Source organism: Mastacembelus armatus, chromosome 19, assembly GCF_900324485.2.
Source record: "Mastacembelus armatus chromosome 19, fMasArm1.2, whole genome shotgun sequence".
Taxonomy (NCBI): domain Eukaryota; kingdom Metazoa; phylum Chordata; class Actinopteri; order Synbranchiformes; family Mastacembelidae; genus Mastacembelus; species Mastacembelus armatus.
In genome coordinates, this window is record NC_046651.1 from 9,855,105 (window position 1) to 9,873,512 (window position 18,408).

At 39.7% G+C, this 18,408-nt stretch overlaps 1 protein-coding gene across 6 annotated transcripts in view; it reads right to left on the reverse strand.

Annotated features, from left to right (window-relative positions):
• Positions 1 to 59: 59 nt before the first annotated feature.
• The window catches only part of LOC113135927 (myosin phosphatase Rho interacting protein), a 47,864-nt gene continuing 29,515 nt past the window's right edge, over positions 60 to 18,408 (reverse strand). For 3 of the 6 annotated variants that reach the window (XM_033325735.1, XM_026316292.2, XM_026316291.2), the window contains 16 exons: positions 18,295 to 18,351; positions 18,106 to 18,174; positions 17,895 to 17,984; positions 15,647 to 15,756; positions 15,460 to 15,498; positions 13,008 to 13,776; positions 12,806 to 12,922; positions 7,213 to 10,914; positions 5,909 to 6,056; positions 5,723 to 5,828; positions 5,157 to 5,316; positions 4,968 to 5,075; positions 4,798 to 4,884; positions 4,543 to 4,705; positions 4,241 to 4,326; positions 60 to 1,401 (listed from right to left, as the gene is read on the reverse strand). In XM_033325735.1, the coding sequence (XP_033181626.1) occupies positions 1,330 to 1,401; positions 4,241 to 4,326; positions 4,543 to 4,705; positions 4,798 to 4,884; positions 4,968 to 5,075; positions 5,157 to 5,316; positions 5,723 to 5,828; positions 5,909 to 6,056; positions 7,213 to 10,914; positions 12,806 to 12,922; positions 13,008 to 13,776; positions 15,460 to 15,498; positions 15,647 to 15,756; positions 17,895 to 17,984; positions 18,106 to 18,174; positions 18,295 to 18,351 (5,883 nt within the window). In that variant the 3' untranslated portion in view covers positions 60 to 1,329. Of the gene's footprint in view, positions 1,402 to 3,811; positions 4,020 to 4,240; positions 4,327 to 4,542; positions 4,706 to 4,797; positions 4,885 to 4,967; positions 5,076 to 5,156; positions 5,317 to 5,722; positions 5,829 to 5,908; positions 6,057 to 7,212; positions 10,915 to 12,805; positions 12,923 to 13,007; positions 13,777 to 15,459; positions 15,499 to 15,646; positions 15,757 to 17,894; positions 17,985 to 18,105; positions 18,175 to 18,294; positions 18,352 to 18,408 lie in introns of all 6 variants that reach the window. The other 3 variants (XR_003296214.2, XR_003296215.2, XM_026316290.2) reach the window with 3 other exon arrangements.

Below are 18,408 nucleotides of genomic sequence, written 5' to 3' on the forward strand. Positions count from 1 at the left end.
ATCCCTAAGAACCAATACAGCAATCAACACTGTTCAGGAAAAAAAATGTTACTCCAAAATGTCCAAACACTTCATTTATTTGACATTACACATTCAAAATAAAAAATATTCATATATATTTCATATAGAGCTAGTGAGCAAGGTACAAGTTTAAAACAAAACATAGAAGTCCTCGGTGTGGCAGATATATACAAGGCGTGGTTTGAATACTATACAGTGTGTATCCATAGCTGCACAGGTTTCATGGATGTTTATATTCTTCACTCAGTTGAGGCACGACTAGATTTCAGTGAGAGGTCAGGGATAGGGCCAAGTGCTTCAAAACTGCTGCTTACAGTAAAACATTTCAATGTCACCACCTAAACAGTAGCACTTGCAAAGCAAAGCTTATTAGTGCTAATAGTTTCACACTAAAGCATAAAGTAGGAAGATGAGTCAATGTGATATTTCTGCAATTCAAATTATACTGTACAAACATGCAAAGTCCTAAATAGGTTCAGTTTTTATGAGATGATACTTTTCACACCAAAGTTAAAATAAGCAAACACAAACTCGGGTTTAACAAAATCCAGTATCAATAAGTCACGGCTGTTCACTAAATTTGACAAAAGTCATAAAGTTTGGTTGCACTGCAATAGTTGACTTTAGGTCACTACACCAATTTGAGACAAAAAAAAAAAAAAAAAAGGCTTCCTCAAGTAGTCAAGTTATAAGTGCAATCCCACCCTCCCGTTTCCCACTTCCCACGCAGACACTCAATTTTTATAAAACTCTCATACAATAAGCAAGTTAAGGATCACATTGTTTTCCACCATCAAACCATAGTTATAGTACAGCAGATGCCCCAACAATCAATAGCAAACCATACTCTTACATATATCCAGTAGTTATGTACAACAGAACTGGTGCAACATTAAAAACATTAAAATTATTAGATATAGAAACTGTAACAATAATAAAATACAGCAGATACTTAATTCATATTGGGAAATATATATTATTCATACTGTCTATTGCTGTCTGTTTTGGCATTTTGGAGGATGAATATAAATGCTGTCATGTGACTCACAGCTTATCTGACATCTCAAACTTGGACAGATTTAAACATCTATGTAATTTTAAAGAAACCTTACACAAGACTGATTCAGTATATTTTTCCTATTAATTAAAAAATATCAAATATGTGACAACTTATCTGAGGCATGGAAACAGCAGGTCCAGCTTTATAAAGTTTTTTCATTTTCTAAGAGTTGTCAGCTGATGGCATGATCATCGCAGTCGGACCAAAAACCAAGGCCAGGAAAGAAAAAAGAAACTTCTGGTTGTTGATCAAATCTTTTTGGAATCCTTTGCCTCAAAAAGCTTCATGCGCTCCTGCACAGTTAGTCCCTCTTTCAGGCTCTGTTAAAGAGAAGGAAAGTTAATTACTTTATAGACAGACACATTTGGGACCAGAAAGGTTTTAAAAAACAAAGACACCACATAGCAGTTATGTTTTATCCTGTCAATCCCAGACATTTTTCTATTCTGGACAACAAACAAAAATGTCAGTTTTGTCAATTCCAAATAAATCTACAATGCAAAGGTTGTAACATGTGAACAGGTCTGAATATTTATGACAGCTACTATGTAATATGTTAGGGCAGAATACAGGACTTGCAGAAAAACATGGTGTGTGTGTATATACAGTGGGTATGGAAAGTATTCAGACCCCTTTACATTTTTCACTCTTTGTGTCATTGCAGCCATTTGCCAAAATCAAAAAAGTTCATTTTATTTCTCATTAATGTACACTCAGCACCCCATCTTGACAGAAAAAAACAGAAATGTAGACATTTTTGCAAATTTATTAAAAAAGAAAAACTGAAATATCACATGGTCATAAGTATTCAGACCCTGTGCTCAGTATTGAGTAGAAGCACCCTTTTGAGCTAGTACAGCCATGAGTCTTCTTGGGAATGATGCAACAAGTTTTTCACACCTGGATTTGGGGATCCTCTGCCATTCTTCCTTGCAGATCCTCTCCAGTTCTGTCAGGTTGGATGGTGAACGTTGGTGGACAGCCATTTTCAGGTCTCTCCAGAGATGCTCAATTGGGTTTAGGTCAGGGCTCTGGCTGGGCCAGTCAAGAACGGTCACAGAGTTGTTCCGAAGCCACTCCTTTGTTATTTTAGCTGTGTGCTTAGGGTCATTGTCCTGTTGAAAGGTGAACCTTCGGCCCAGTCTGAGGTCCTGAGCACTCTGGAAGAGGTTTTCCTCCAGGATATCTCTGGACTTGGCCACATTCATCTTTCCTTCAATTGCAACCAGTCGTCCTGTCCCTGCAGCTGAAAAACACCCCCACAACATGATGCTCCCACCACCATGTTTCACTGTAGGGATTGTATTGGGCAGGTGATGAGCAGTGCCTGGTTTTCTCCACACATACTGCTTAGAATTAACGCCAAAAAGTTCAATCTTGGTCTCATCAGACCAGAGAATCTTATTTCTCATAGTCTGGCAGTCCTTCATGTGTTTTTTGGCAAACTCTATGCAGGCTTTCATGTGTCTTGCACTGAGGAGAAGCTTCCGTCGGGCCACTCTGCCATAAAGCCCCGACTGGTGGAGGGCTGCAGTGATAGTTGACTTTGTGGAACTTTCTCCCATCTCCCTACTGCATCTCTGGAGCTCAGCCACAGTGATCTTTGGGTTCTTCTTTACCTCTCTCACCAAGGCTCTTCTCCCACGATTGCTCAGTTTGGCTGGACGGCCAGGTCTAGGAAGAGTTCTGGTCGTCCCAAACCTTTTCCATTTGAGGATTATGGAGGCCACTGTGCTCTTAGGAACCTTGAGTGCTGCAGAAATTCTTTTGTAACCTTGGCCAGATCTGTGCCTTGCCACAATTCTGTCTCTGAGCTCCTTGGGCGGTTCATTCGACCTCATGATTCTCATTTGCTCTGACATGCACTGTGAGCTGTAAGGTCTTATATAGACAGGTGTGTGCCTTTCCTAATCAAGTCCAGTCAGTTTAATTAAACACAGCTGGACTCCAATGAAGGAGCAGAACCATCTCAAGGAGGATCAGAAGAAATGGACAGCATGTGAGTTAAATATGAGTGTCACTGCAAAGGGTCTGAATACTTATGACCATGTGATATTTCATTTTTTCTTTTTTAATAAATTTGCAAAAATGTCTACATTTCTGTTTTTTTCTGTCAAGATGGGGTGCTGAGTGTACATTAATGAGAAATAAAATGAACTTTTTTTGGCAAATGGCTGCAATGACACAAAGAGTGAAAAATTTAAAGGGGTCTGAATACTTTCCGTACCCACTGTATATATATATATATATGGAATAGGGTCATGCCACACAAGAGTACTGGTTCACACAATGCACAGACAAATGCCAACACCAATGACTCACAAACAACAATTACAGAAAGAGGTTTTATATCAACAGCAAAACAATGTTGGAACATGTAGGATGTGTTGCCTTACACAAAATGGCTTTTATGATGACATGAGAAAATTTATTAGTTCATTGATGACAAACAGCATACAGCTCTGTCTGTCAAATTACTGTACATCTATGGCAATAGGGACATTGTTAAATATTAAATGTAACGAGCCCAAGCACTATTTGATTGATCATAATCCTAATCATTATAATAATTGATTAGAAGGAAATTCTCAACATTTTGGGAAATTTGCATATTTGCTTTCGATTGTCTCATCTATCTCCTTTCCCAAAATGTCAAACTGTCCCAAGCATACTGCATGGTAGAGGAACAACAAACCCAGAACAGTTAATGCTCACACCCATGTTATTCACCTGAGGGACGACACTACAAGCAGCTTTGGGGTGCAGGTTGGGGCAACAACAAAGGGCTGGGGTGATGGGGATGATCATGCAAGGGTGGTAAGGGCATGCTTTGCTCTGCATCATGCTATACCTACAGCACATCTTGGGGCAGGGGTTGGGGGGGGATCACCCCACAATGGGAGTGTCAGCTATCCAATGAGACCTGTTCAGTGACAAACTGATGGACAAAACAGACAAATGACAAACTTCTAGGACAAGAGACTTTCAGTGAAAATGATCTGACCAACCAACTGCAACAACGAACAGTGATAAAATCTTGAAACATCACGTCACATGGCCAACTGCGACTGTAGCTTAGGAGTGTGTGGGTTTTACTAAGTGTGTATGATTCAAATAGGGAAAGAAAAAGCAATCAGTTCTATTAAACTTCACACTCACCTTTGACCTTATGCCTCTTGATTGTTTAGAAGTTGACGACTGTTCTTTTTTCATGAAATCTGGATTACTTTTCGATTTCATGATATCTAGAAACAGGTTATTACAGGTTTGTCATTATTTCCATTAATCACAAGTAGCATAATAACATGACAAGCCCTCAAAATGGATAAATATCCAAACAGACAGTGGTTACACTAAAACTAAACAGCAACAGAACAGGTCACATTACTGTCTGAAATCATTGACACTTCAAATAAAATTTCAGTCTATTCGGTTTAATAAGAAAATGAAACTTTACTTACCATATCCAGATGTGACTGTTCCATCGACAGTCCTCTCACCTAAAGCTTCTGTGGCAATGAGCAGTTTCTCCTTCAGTTTGCTGATATCACAGTCAGCCTTTGCTTTCACAATGCTGAGCTCTGTATAGATGTCCTTATATTTGTCTGTGGCATATTTCTTGTCCTTGTGAGGTGAAAATTGTTTTATTTGATTTTGTTAATGGTTCAGTTGAAGCACACAGATGTTTGCAATATGATAACATTATTTCTGCTTACCCTTAAAGCAGACTGCAGCTCATCTTTCAGAGAGTGGATTTCCTGTTTAAGGTACTGGATCTCTGACTCCTTAATCCGTAGCAACACCTACAAAAAAAAAAAGAGACAAAAACTTGTGACTTTTAAAAGCAAATCAGTGTGTGTGTGTGTGTGTGTGTGTTTACACATACCTCCAGTTCATACACATCTTTTCCCTGGGTAAGTGGTGGCAATGCAGTTTCACCGCTGAAACAGGAGCGCATCCGAGTGATCTCTGCAGTCAGTCGGTTATTTAATTCCTGTTAGGATAAAGTTATGGTTCAATCTGTGGACAGAGAAATATTCTGCATGTACGCGTTTGAATTCATGTGCATTCAAACCTGGTTGTGAGCATTTAGCTCCTGGTTCTCTCTCTGACACTGCCTGAGGGCCTGCCTCTCAGCCTCCAGTGCTTGGGCCAGGTGAGCGTTCTCCAGACATTTCTGAGAGTACTGCTCTGACAACACCTCCAGTTCTCTCTGGATGGACTGCAGCTCCTCTCTGGACAGACAGATCACCTTATGATCAGCTTCTACAAGATGTGTCTGACTTTTTCTCAGTAGAAAATAGATCTTTTTTTATTAAGTTAGTGATCTTCCCATGAGCCCCACACAAGCTTTCTGGTAGGACAGGTTCACAAGACTAAGTACCTACCAGTTGTCCTTAATGCTATACTGACTTATGTGATTGTATGGGTTCTTTGACCATCAGCCTAATCCATAAAAATCATCAGTCTATGAACAGTGTCAGCAGGGTTTGACTAAAGCTTTCTCACATCATGCTCCAATCCTTTCCATTATTAAAATCACTGAAAAAGTCAAACAGGAATGGTCTTTACCAGCAAGTTTTGTGTCAATTTGTAAATTATAATAAATAATACAAAAAAAACAAAACAAAAAAAACATACTCATATTGTAAGCGAAGCTCATCAATGTCAGAGTTCAGTCCACTGAGTTGAGAGCGCTGGGTTTTCTCTAGTTCCTCCTTGTGTGCATTCTTCATAGCTTCAATAGCTACATTAAAGATGAATCACATATTAACTATGGTTGACAGATTTGTTTAATGTGCAGCAAATATTAACCCATTTCTTTACCAGCAATTGTGGCGGCCGTCTCCTCAGCCAAAAGCCTCTCTCTCTCTTCCATAAGTTTGGAAATCTCCCTCTGATGCTGCCTCTGAAGGTCTTCTATGACCTTCTGGTGTGTTTCCTCCATTGCAGCAAAGCCACGTTCACACGTGGCCTACAGAATGAAAGGGTCAAAAACCTGTCATAGTCTGTTAAGTAACATTGCACTTACATCTGTATTTTTATAGATTCAATGCAGTATCTGATAATAGGAAACTACATGGTTTGTCATGCAAAATGAGTGATAGAAACCATGCAAGCTTTTTAAGGTCTACAACCCAGTTATGTTAGCAAAGAAGGAAGTTACAGCAGTGAAATCTATTCCAGTGAGGCTGCATTGTGTCCTGGATAGACTGTACTGCCATCTATTACTGAATGTGGGAAATGGTGTTTCTATTGATGCCCCAATGAAGAAGCAGTATCAGAGAAATTTTAGACTTTTGTCAAAATGTACAAAACTGCAACTGATTGCTTTACTTCATGATGTAAAAGTACCAGGGATGTCCCAAGCAGCTCCGGCTTACTGCCACAACAGCTTCAAATGATAATATACACAACCCGACTATGATACAGGATATATACATTTCTTAATGTAGAGGCTGTTACTGTTAGGCAGAGTTAAATAAATAAATATAAAATAAGACTAGGAGTCTGTAGCCTTATTAGCAATTTCCAGCATGATCTGAGTCATTGGTTTAGCATACTCATACTAACATTAGAACTAACAAGCTTAAAACATTTAATGGGAGTTAAATGAAATATTAACTAGATGCTAGACGAAAAGTTACCAGGGCCGTCACTCTTTCGGTGAACATGAATGACTACACCAGGTAAGATAAACTTTATTCATCCACAAAGGGAAATTCAGGAAACATATGTCAATTAAATGTCAAATGAGCCATGAAAATCTCCATCCAATATTTGCAGAGACTTTTCAGTATGAACCAAGTGCTGTACTGAATGATGTCACTCCTGAAGTTACAATATTTTAAATTCCTCTTGCAGGAAAAACAACAAAAAAAAAAGTTTGGGACATCCTTCAATCATGCTGCAATATACACACAAATGGATCAAGGTTTTAGTTTTAAAATTTATAAGTAATCTCAAATCACACCACTTCCCAATTCCAAATCATCAGTGAACATTAGTAGAATTGTTTAGCACACAGCACATTAAACTATATTTCACTAGAAATTTGACTATCTACAACTGTTTTACTAAAAAAAAAAAAAAAAATGAATTCACTAATGTATTATTGAAAGAGCAAAAACCTTAAGACTTTCAAAGTCTCTCTGGTATTTCTCTCTCAGGCTGGCCACATCTCCTTCAAGATGTTTGTTCTCCAGTTCGTCCCTCATGGTGTTCATCTGAGTCTCCAGCTCCTGGATCCGGTCCTTCAGAACTACCATGGAATCTACCTCAGACATGTTTTGTGCATCCTCCTGCCCTCCCTGCACCTCCTCTTCCATTGGTATTATGGGCTCATCACAAGATGGCGAGTATGAAACCTCTGGGACCATTTTACCCTTTTGGACACATTCAATATTTTCCACATACTGGGAATGTAACTTTTCAATCTCCTCTCTGTGGATATGCTGGAGCTCACAAATTCTTTGCTCAAACTGCTCCTCCAGTTTCCTCACATGGCTCTTATGCTGCTGCTCCATGGTGTCCATGTCCACCAGCAGAACCTCTAACTTTCGTTGACTGTCAGCTGTTGTCTCCATGAGGGCCAACTCTGTAGAAGTGCGACCTCGCTGTGCTTGGCTTAGCGCTTTCTCATGCTTCTGTTTCAACTCTTCGGTCTCCTCCTGATATTGCTCCTCCAGGAGAGCCAGTTGCTCCTGCTGCTGGGAGAGCTGGGTCACACGTTTGCTGATCTCATTCTTCAGTGTTTGGTTCGCCTTCTGGAGAGTGGCCACTGTCTGTGTGAAGTTCAACCGCTCTTCCTGTAAAGATGCTTCGTATTTCTCTTGGATTGCACTGATATTGTGGGCATGCTGCTGTACAAGAGCGTCCATGTTCTGACTTGTCTGTCTACACCAACCCATGTCTTGTTCATGCATGGCACGCAACCTACATGCCACATATGCCACTTGAGCCTGGATAAGGGCTTCCCGCATACAAAGAGACGTACTTGTCAAATTATGTGAAGTTTGTTGCCCTAAAAGAGCATGGACCCTTTTAGCCAGCTCAGGTTGGCTTCCACTACTTTCTATCTCTTGAGCATACTTATGGAGAACTGCTGCTTGTCTTTGTAGCTCATTAGCGAGGTTGTCATGTGCGTTTTGAAGTGACTGAATAGAGTCAACACCGCAGGATGGCATATCTCCAGCCAAATGTCTGTCTACAATCTCCTCAGCCAAGTATCTAGCTTCTTCCATTTCAATCTGTTCCATATAGGGAGCAAGTTCAGGGGGGCGAATATCAGCTAATTTAGGTTTACTAAACCCAAAGTTATTTTTGACTTCTTTTATTACATTTTTCAAATCAGGCCTTTTGGAGGCTTCAATAATTGATTTCAGAGCCTTGTCCCTTTGATGCAAGTTATTATGAGCTTCAGTCAACTCCATTTTCAGCATTTTAAATTTCTCTTCATAGCAAAGTTTAAGGTTTTGAATAGAATAGGCTAGTTCTGCTTTAATAAAGGTATTAAAGATAACAGCGGGATCCACATCTACATCAACTGACAAACTGCCCTCTTTGGATTTAACATCGGTCTCGACTTTCTCCAGTTCTTTCCAGAATGCACTTTCTAACATCAACTTCCTGGTCAAGACATCGGCATAGACTATAGCCAAACAATCTTTGTCACTCCTTTTAATATTCTCTATGTCCTCCCATATCTCAGCAAGAGCTTGCATGAGGTCAGGCTTTGAAGTCTGTATCAACAAAGCCATCTTGTTCAAAACTTCGGCCTCAAAAGACAAGGTTTTGGAAAACAGGTGCAAAGCTTCTTTATCTAGACTCTCTGGTGTTTGATCTTGATGTACAACTGGATTTTGCTGTTCTAATGTTTTTTGTCCTTGACGCATGTACAGCGATGCATTGGACAAATGGTTCTCTATTTCCGACAATGAATGTAGCTGTGAACCAGTGGTATCATAAGAGCCACTGAGAATAGCCCCGACTTTCTCGCGACTATTCTCTACACAAACCAGGGCCTTGGCATAATGCTTACTGGCAGTACTACTCTGCACCCAACTTTCACAACTAAACTCTTTCTCTGGATGAAGATTCTTTTCTCTCACATTGAAATCAAGTTTAGACATGTCTCGACCTGCTTGGGTGGGCCGCTGCTCTTCTAGATTCTGTGTGAGGTTTCTTAGCTTATCCTCAGTGGCTAGCAGTTTAGTCTCTAGTGAACGGATGATGGAGATAAACTTCTCTGGGTCACTAGAATGAGAGATATTTCCTTCAGTAAGACGAACATCCTCATTCTTAACTTGATTAACTTTATCTACAGAGGTACTGCTCACATTAGCTGTGTCCAGGTCCTCTAAGCAGTTGTATTTTTGGCACTGAATACTGGAAAAACGTATCCTTGGTCTCTTAGCTTGAGACTCCTTATCATCTAGGGAGTTCTCTATCTTGGATGTACTGTCAAAAGAAAGTGAGAGTTGTGTGTTTGGTGATAAAGGTGTTCTGGGATTGCTCTGTTCTGGGATTTGATGCCTTTCCATGTGGAGGTCAGCATAGTCCAGCTGCAGGGCATTGAGGTGCTGCTCTAGTTCTGCAATACGGTCCTCTGCAACCAAAAGCTTTGCTTTCAGATCCTGTTCAGCACTACAGGGCTCAACCTTATCTATGAGGCTTTGACTCATTTGACAAAGAAGCACCTCCTTCGCTTGCAATTTCTGTTCTGTTTCCTCTAAGCTGTTTCCAAGTACTGTCATTTTAACAAAAGCCTCTTTTAGGTCCTCTTCCTTTCGTTCTACCAGCCTCTCATACATTTCCTTAGTCTGGCGGATCTCTTCTTCTTTTTCTCTAAGGAACTGGCTCACTTTCTGAAACTCTTGGGTAGCCCTTTCGTATGAGTGCTCTAGGGTGTAGTAATCAGCCTCTTCTGTTTCCAGACGATTGCGGAGCTTATTCACCTCACGGTCTGCTTCTGCAATCTGGTTAAGAAGCTCCTGACAGCGACAAGTGAGATGGTCTCTCTCTTCTTCTAGCCTACGTACACTCTCCCTCAGTGACTCTATAATGTCAATCTTCTGGGCCAGCTCCTCTTGCAACTTTACTATTTCCTCCCTGCATTCTTTTCCTCCTGAGGCCTGCCGCCCTCTTAACAATGCCTCTACCTGCTGCTCAGCTTCTAGTAGTCTTTCATCCATTTCTTTTCGTGTAGATTCGGCCTCAGCTAATCTTCTACACAGATTCTGTCTTTCCCTCTCATGACTCTCTTGTATGCTGTGCTGTTCCTTCTTCAAGCGTTCCTCCTTGAGTGCATGACCCTCTTCTGTAGCACTTAGTCGAGCAGTCACTTCTTGCAGCCTCTCCTGCAACCTCTGTATTTCTCTCAGATGGTCTCGTTGCAGAGCTTGCTGTTGCTCCAGGTGCCTAAGGGCCTGGTTCCTTTCTAAAAGGCTGGCCTCTACTTCACGGAGTCTATCTTCACTGTCCTTCAGCTGGGCACGTAAGGTAGCCTCACTACGTCCATATTCCTCTTCTTGTTCCCTTGAACGCTCCTGCTCTAGCTTAAGTTCATTGCGCATTCGGGCCACAGACTGTTCACTAGCTAAAATTTCAGCCATTGCAGATGCTAGTTTAGCCTGCAGAGCCTGAATATCAGCCTCATGGCGGTCAACTGCATCCTGGGCTTCAGTGTAACTCCTCTTTAGTGTTCGAATCTGCTTCTGAGCAATGTCCTGCTTGCGCTTTTGGGCTTCCAATTCACCCTGCAAATCTTGATTAAGCTTGTGCAAGTGTTGCCACGGCACTCTGTGCGGTGAAGAGGAAGGAGGTGTTGCACTCTTGAAAAAGATTGATGAGACAGTTTAATTAATGACACCACCTTACTTTCCTTACCATATTCAGTGGTAAGAAAAAGCATGTGAACTGTTTGGAATTACCTACTCTTCTGTATTTATTGGTCACAAAATGTGATCTGAGCTTCATCTAAGTCACACATGTAGAGAAACACAATGATCTTAAGCTAATAACACAAACAATAATAATCATTTATAATCTGATGGTAAAAACAACTTAACAAAAAAAAAAAAAAAAAAACAAAAATCTAAAAGCTGCCTTGTCAGCAGTAACTTCAAATGCACACTTTCCGTAGTTGCGTATCAGACCTGCACAACATTCAGGATAAATTTTTGATCATTCTTACTTTTCAAGCTGCTTCAGCTCAGCCATTTTCTTTGGATGCTTAGTGTGAACAAATCGTTGAGGTCATTGCCCAGTTTCTTGAACCCATTTTGTAATACACTGATGTTTTTTGTTTAGGATCACTGTCCTGCTGCATCATTCAGCTTCAACTCAGCTTCATCTGACAAACAGCCATCCTGACTTTATCCTACAAAATATGTTAGTAAGCCAGACAAATTAAGTTTCCCCTCAAGGGGAATGATGTATTTAAACTGACAAAGATACAGTGATTTGTGTGTCATTAGAAAAAAATAAATAAATAAATAAAAAAGTTTCTTCATTACTGTAACTTAGATAACAATCTGACCATAACATCTGGGCATGAAAGTAGATAATTCCAAAGGATCGCTTACTATTTCTTGCCACTGTATGGAGAGACACATCTCTGAGGTTGCCAGGAAAATAACTTCTGTCTTATTTTTTTCCAAGCTTCCACTGTGCTTTTTCTGAGGTGACTTGAAAATTAAAAGGTTTAAATAAATAGCCCTTAAACAAAAAACTTTCGATTTGTGTTTGAACTTCTTGATCTTCGTCAGTCAGACAGACTTCTGAGGATTTCTAATCAAAAGATCCTAGGGCTTGGTCGAGATAAGAGGACCTGGCTTTTGCCGCAGTGGAACTCTCTACTCCTTCAGATCCGATTAGCCCACAATCCCACTGCTTTTAATTCTCAACTAAAAACTTTTTTATTTTGGCCTTTAGTGCTGTCATTTACTACTTTCATTTATTACTTTTATTTTCCATTTGCACTTTTTTTGCCTTTTTACTTTACTCAACCTGTGTTGTTTTAAAGCGCAATATAAATAAAGTTTGATTTAATTTGATGGAGATATCTAAAAGTAAAAATCAGGTCATGTGAGCTTTGATAACTGAATGTGATACAACAAAATAACTACTCTTGCTTTGTGATAGTTTGATGGTATAACTAGTACAGACAATGTAATCAGGAAGTTAGTTATTGCACAAATTTCTGAAACACCAAAAGCATGCAGAAGTCAAGCTTGTAAAAGGACACGTAGAAAAAACAGTAGAGAGAAAAAGCACGGCGCAAGACCTCGTGATCAAGTTTCCCACCTTAAGCATATCAGATCAAATCCATATTATTTTCCCAGGAGATGTGAAACTCCATCAAAACAGTTAGTGAAAACTCATGCTAAGAGCACCACAACCATGCATAACAGTTTCAGACAATAAGCACCCCACCTGTTAGTAGAATTTTATAGGTTACAGTAGCCACACATAAATTATCATGAGTCAGTAGACTATATAAAAAAATTCAATCCGCCAAGTGCTGTGGTATAGATAACTGATGCATCATACATTTTATCAGTACAGGTAGACCACTTTAGTTTTGCTATCTTGGAAACATTACCATTTTAAGCTATTTAAGGCTCAACATTTCTTTATCAAAACTGTAGCAATGCTATTTGTATATATGGCACTAATTTTAAAACAAATACAAATCCTGTTTATGGATATTTGGTGTAGTACCTGCAGTACATAGCCCTCTCTGGCACTTTGTTCTCTTCCCAGTGCATCTTCAAGCTGCTCTTTTAAAAGACTGTTCTGCTTCTGCAATTGGTCCAGCTCCTTTTGCTTCTGTCCCAACTGTACAAAGAAAAAAGTATGAATGAATGGCTCAAGATGCTCTGATAGCATAAACACATTGTATATGAAGATTCAGGAAACACACCTCTTTGTCAAGCAGGGCAGCAAGCTCGTGCGCAGGAAGTCTGTCAGAGTTACCAGAGCTTGCAAAAGCTGTAGTGATGGGAACTTGCTTCTCTTCTCTCAACGGTATCGTCTCCACCTGATGCCAACGCTGCTCAATTTCTTCCTGGACATCTGCGGTTTTGTTGTCCTCATCTTCACTAGCAGGCTGCATGGCTGTAGGATGGTCTACCTCCATTCTTCCCTGCTCCTGACTTTCAGGTACTAATGACTGTACCGGTGGTGCTGTGGTTGTTGTGGAAGCCATGGAAATAGTATTTGGTGAGTGAGTGGCACTGGTTGTCTGCAGAGGGATGTCACTCCTCACATTTTCCTTTGCGGATGATCCTGTCATAGGAGGTTGGTGAGCACCTGATACTGAAGAGGTTTGGAGGGAGGAGGTAGAGACAGGAGAGGATGCTAATGAGGAAGGTGAAGAGGAGGGTGAGCAATATGAGGAGGTTGTGGAGAATGAGGAGCTAAGGTCGACTGTGTCGGCTCGTTCCTTCACAGGCTTTTCTGTCTGTTGCATTTTAAACTCAGACCAGTCAAAAGTTTTTGAGCGGCCCTCGCGCCTACGATCACGAACTTTGCTTTTGCGAGGCTCAGAGATGGGGTCAGAGGCATTGTTGTCAGCCGGTTGCCTGTGGACATCTGACCTAGGGGACTCAGAGCTGGGGCTTGGTTCAGGAATGGCTTGTGGACATGGCTCCAACATCACTGGGTCTTTTAGCCTTTCATCAGGGAGAGATCTGAATAAACAAAAAACACAAAAATAAAACACACATACAGGCAGGTTTAAAGTGGAATGACTTTGTATGTATACATAATCAAACATCATCATTTACATCAGCTCAGGTTGTAGTACTATGACATAAAAATGCTGGACAAAACAAAAATGCAGACGTTTCTGGTAGTGCGACATCATTGCGACAACAGTGCAATTGTAGGGTTTCTGCAGGGTTCACAAAGTTAGATTTAATATGTTTTAATCAAAAATTCATAATCAATGAAACTCATAATCAATCTAATTTCACAGTCACACCAGCCCAAGAAACAGTATGCTGGTTAACCAGTAGGAATGAGATAGACTAGAATTATCTATCATTACGTCACATGTTCTTCGGCACTTCCTAGCACTATATAAAAATCATTTCCAAAGATAAATTCTGATTAATGTGACAGGACCCAGCATAAATTGAATGGCTTTATTACCCGATAATAAAAATCATGAATTCATTTTGACACTGTGGGACAATGGGATTCCTAGCTGCTGCAGTTTGTACGAAGAAAGTAGTTAAGTACTACAGGTCTGATAGTACTGACTAAATCTACACAAAAGGAAGAACGGCCTCCGACATCACAGTCTACTGTGGCAACAATGCCAATTTTAGTTTACAGTTGCATAATATTTTCTGACAGCCTGCAATTGGATACAACAGCAATTTATGAGATTAATGAACATAACAGGACAGGAAGATGAAAATATTTTTGTAAATTAAATTAATTAAATAATACCTTATAGGTCTTTTTATTTGAGGTAACCACATAAAATAAATAAATAATAAAAAAATGTTTTAATCACTTTTCAAAACCTGCAGATACCCTGATTTTTAAAAGTGCTAAAAAATAAATAAATAAATAAATAAATGGAAGGTCAAAACACTAACACTAAAACATTTATAAGGCACACTTTGCTGTAAGCAGCTTTGATGTTGACAGTCATAATCTGGGGAAAGCCAGACAACAGATTCCTGCGTTTAGCTACTATGTGTTTACCACTCACACACCGGCTTAATGTCTAGAATACACCTGCAGTCAACTGCATACTAATTTGCATATTTAATGTAACACAGAAGAGAATTTTTTAAAAAGGTGACATGATGGAATCATCTATTTTCACTACACTGGGTGAAGGGAAGATGATAAGAAACCGCTCAAGAATGAGAAGGAGGAGTCTGTGCAAAAATATCACGCATTCTCCCCTCAGAGCAAGCTGCCCCAGAGACACATGGGCAAAGTAAAGTGTGACTCAGAGGGTGTATCATGTGATGATCCATCTGAAAGGTAATACTCCACTTAAACTGAAAAAAGATGTTTAGCTAGTTAAAAGAATCCTTTAGCGAACAGTTATTTTGGAACAGTTTGGTACAACATCTCAGTTATTATTTTGATGTTTACTGACCATTTCCAGAAGTTATTGAGCAATAATAATAAAAATCTCTCTGTTGTTGATCAAGGCAGGTTAGCTGGATTATTCTAGCACGCTGATGTGATTACAGTGTGTGTCTTTATAGTGGCACAGCTAACAGGGAGACATTACTCAACAATCACATGACATAGGGTAGGACAACAAACACGCTGGGGCTGACATTGCTGAGCAGCTACATCACTGTTTGAGGAGGGGGAGATATTCAACACACGAGCACTCCAACCTGGGCTTCAGAACGGATAGTTTCAGTGAGATGTTTTTCCTGGAAGCATGTTGTAAAAACCAGTTGAGGGAGGGAAGCGAAAGAAGGAAAAATAGGGTGAGGAAGTAAGAAGAATTAAGATAAAATAAAAGAAACGCAGATGTCATATCTGTCAGTGGTTAAAGTGATAATCTTCTTAAGGTATTACCGGGTCACGTCTGGGGCAATGGTGGGTCGCACATTTTTCATAATGGCCTGAATCCAGTTGCGACGGATTCCAGAGGTCATGGCTGACAGGGTGCATGCTCCTTCTTTACACTGAAAACAGACAACATGAGGATTAAAATACCTTTTTGACAGTTACAAATGTAAATACATGTCTATAATAAAATGAAGGTATGCTACAGAGGACTTTCCTAAACAGTGCAAGGTTTTTGTGACAGTAACCAGGGATGGATATTTGTAAACACTGTTTGAATTTAGAATACTTTGAGCGGAAAAAAAAAAACTTTCAAGTTACTATCTGTAATCTCTCCCCACCATCAGGTAGCCACATCCCACTCACAGTGCCAGTCAATCAGCAGGAGGAAAATGGCAGAACAACAGTGAATTATGGCAAAATGTCCTTCTGTTCACTTTTTGTTTGCTTTACACTGCTGAGCTATTGGAGTACATGGAGCTCAGGTTTTGAACGCTTGCAGAGAAACGTAACATCAAAGCACCACACTGTCACTGAGCTGAGGAGAAGTCTCTATTTTCAGGGTGTCATTACACTTTTAACACTATCTCAACTAGTAACAGAAAATGTGTCTGTATAATGTGCAAGACAGTCAAATTATTGCATAATCAAATCTTTATACTGCTCTGCAAGCTGTGGTATACTTTCCTTTCTAATTGCTAGTAGCCCCACTTGCCACAATGTAAAACAAAACGCAGCGTCGACCAAAAGCAACCATTTACAAAACCCCAATTTTATGTTTAACTACACTATTTATTTTAGTTTGAAAACCATTTGTTGTTGTCCTGAAGACACTGTGCACTGGCTCCTTCAAGGCTGTTGCTTCGTCACAAATTTAGGCAGCTAGACTGCAGCTTAGACTGTATGAAATGTGTGAAATTGGTGCAACACATCACTGTTAATGTAACTTCAGTGTGCACTGCTCTGTCAAGTCTGTGTGTATATATATATATATATATATATATATATATATATATATATATATCGTATTACTTTTAACTAGTGACTCAATTTCTACTACATTGCAGAAGACATTTCTAATCATTCCTGTTTTGATTTCTATGAACACCAATTCTTATCAAAAGCTTGGACTTCACAAATGAGATCAGCTACTTTTACAAATATGTTTTATTGCATTTTGTGGACATCCATCTTCCCCTGGACTGTGAAATACATCAACTTTTAAAAGCTTGGTTGAATACTCTAATGTAATTCAGCTTTATGTTGTGTGCAATGAATACAACTGAAACCTCTGGTACAGTGACCTCTTGTGGCAGTTCAGGGATTTCCACTGTATATGAGCACAGTGCTTCTGTTTAAGAGACCAGGTACTTCAGTGCAGACATTGGGATTTAAACTTGTGTTTGATTCTACACTGTAGCTAGACTAGTGACAGAAAATTAGCCCCTTCCAGCCTGACCATGGAGCAGAGAGAACAGATATAAATAAAGACGTTATTAATTTCTTGACACCAAACACATGCTGTTCTCAGCCAAAGAGACAACGATCCCCTCAACTACTCTATTTCTGACTTCCTCTACAAAATACCTGGGGAAGTTGCTTCAAGCCTATGTAAACAAAGGAAATGACCTTGTAGCTACTGTTCTCATATAGGATTACTATGAGATGTTTAAATCTATATGTAGCTGGAACAAAACCCCACTGACACCAATGGATAACGATTACATTGCAAGCCACTATATATGTCCAGGAAATATTTTGCCAGCAACAAGCGCTAAAAATGTTTAACGGCCAATGGATTATATGAAGAAAGTCTCATTCATGGCAGGATAAATGCAACTGCATGGCTGATGTGCCATTAGGGCTCAGATTAGAACTGCCACAGTACAATACATTTTTCAAAATATGAGTGATTTTGAGACATTGGTTTTGTTTGCAAGAGGGCAGGTAAACATATTGTGAAGGATGAGTCGTTCAGAGAGACAAGCGGGGCTGCCAGGGGCAGATTTAGATCACTATGTCATCCTTTCACAGAGGTGAGATGACAAGTCTAGTGACAGCCTTCATGGCAGACAAAGAATCGTTTCAAAAAGAGAAATGGCAAAACCCGATACCTAAAGTTGCATCACATGGTGTCTAAAGTTGTCTAGTCTAAATAGACTGGCAGGAGACAGCAGAGCTGAACTATGCAAGACAATGACCGTCAACTTTACTGTTGATTTATGACACATGAATGACATAAACAATAAACACTTACCAGAATTTGGAAGCCGTAATTTCTCTGGACGGGGAACTCTTTGACATCATAGCATGTGGAAAGGTCAATCTCACCATCCATTTCTGAAGCCTAAGGAAGAAAAACAAATAAAAAATGTTCATGGCCAATTGATTCACTTAAATTAAAAAAAAACAACAACAACAAAAGAAATCCCAAAAAACCTTACAATTGATTGGAAGACAAGTCTTACCTCCTCAGCTATCGAGTCCTTATAGTACCTCAAACTTTGGTCCGTCAGAACAAACCAGTGTTTCTTCCACTAAGAGGAAAAAGACACCATTAGTGGATTTTACCAGTTCTATATGCATCTGATTGTACCTTAGTTGGGGAAAGCAAGAGATGGTCATTTAATTCTACTAATAATTGCTATGATAATTACCATTCCATCTTCATACAGCTTGGTCATCCATCCTTTTTTGAAGTTTAGCAGATCAGGCTGCAATGGAGACAAACCAGAATGATGAGATATTATGTCCAGCATCAAGATAAATAA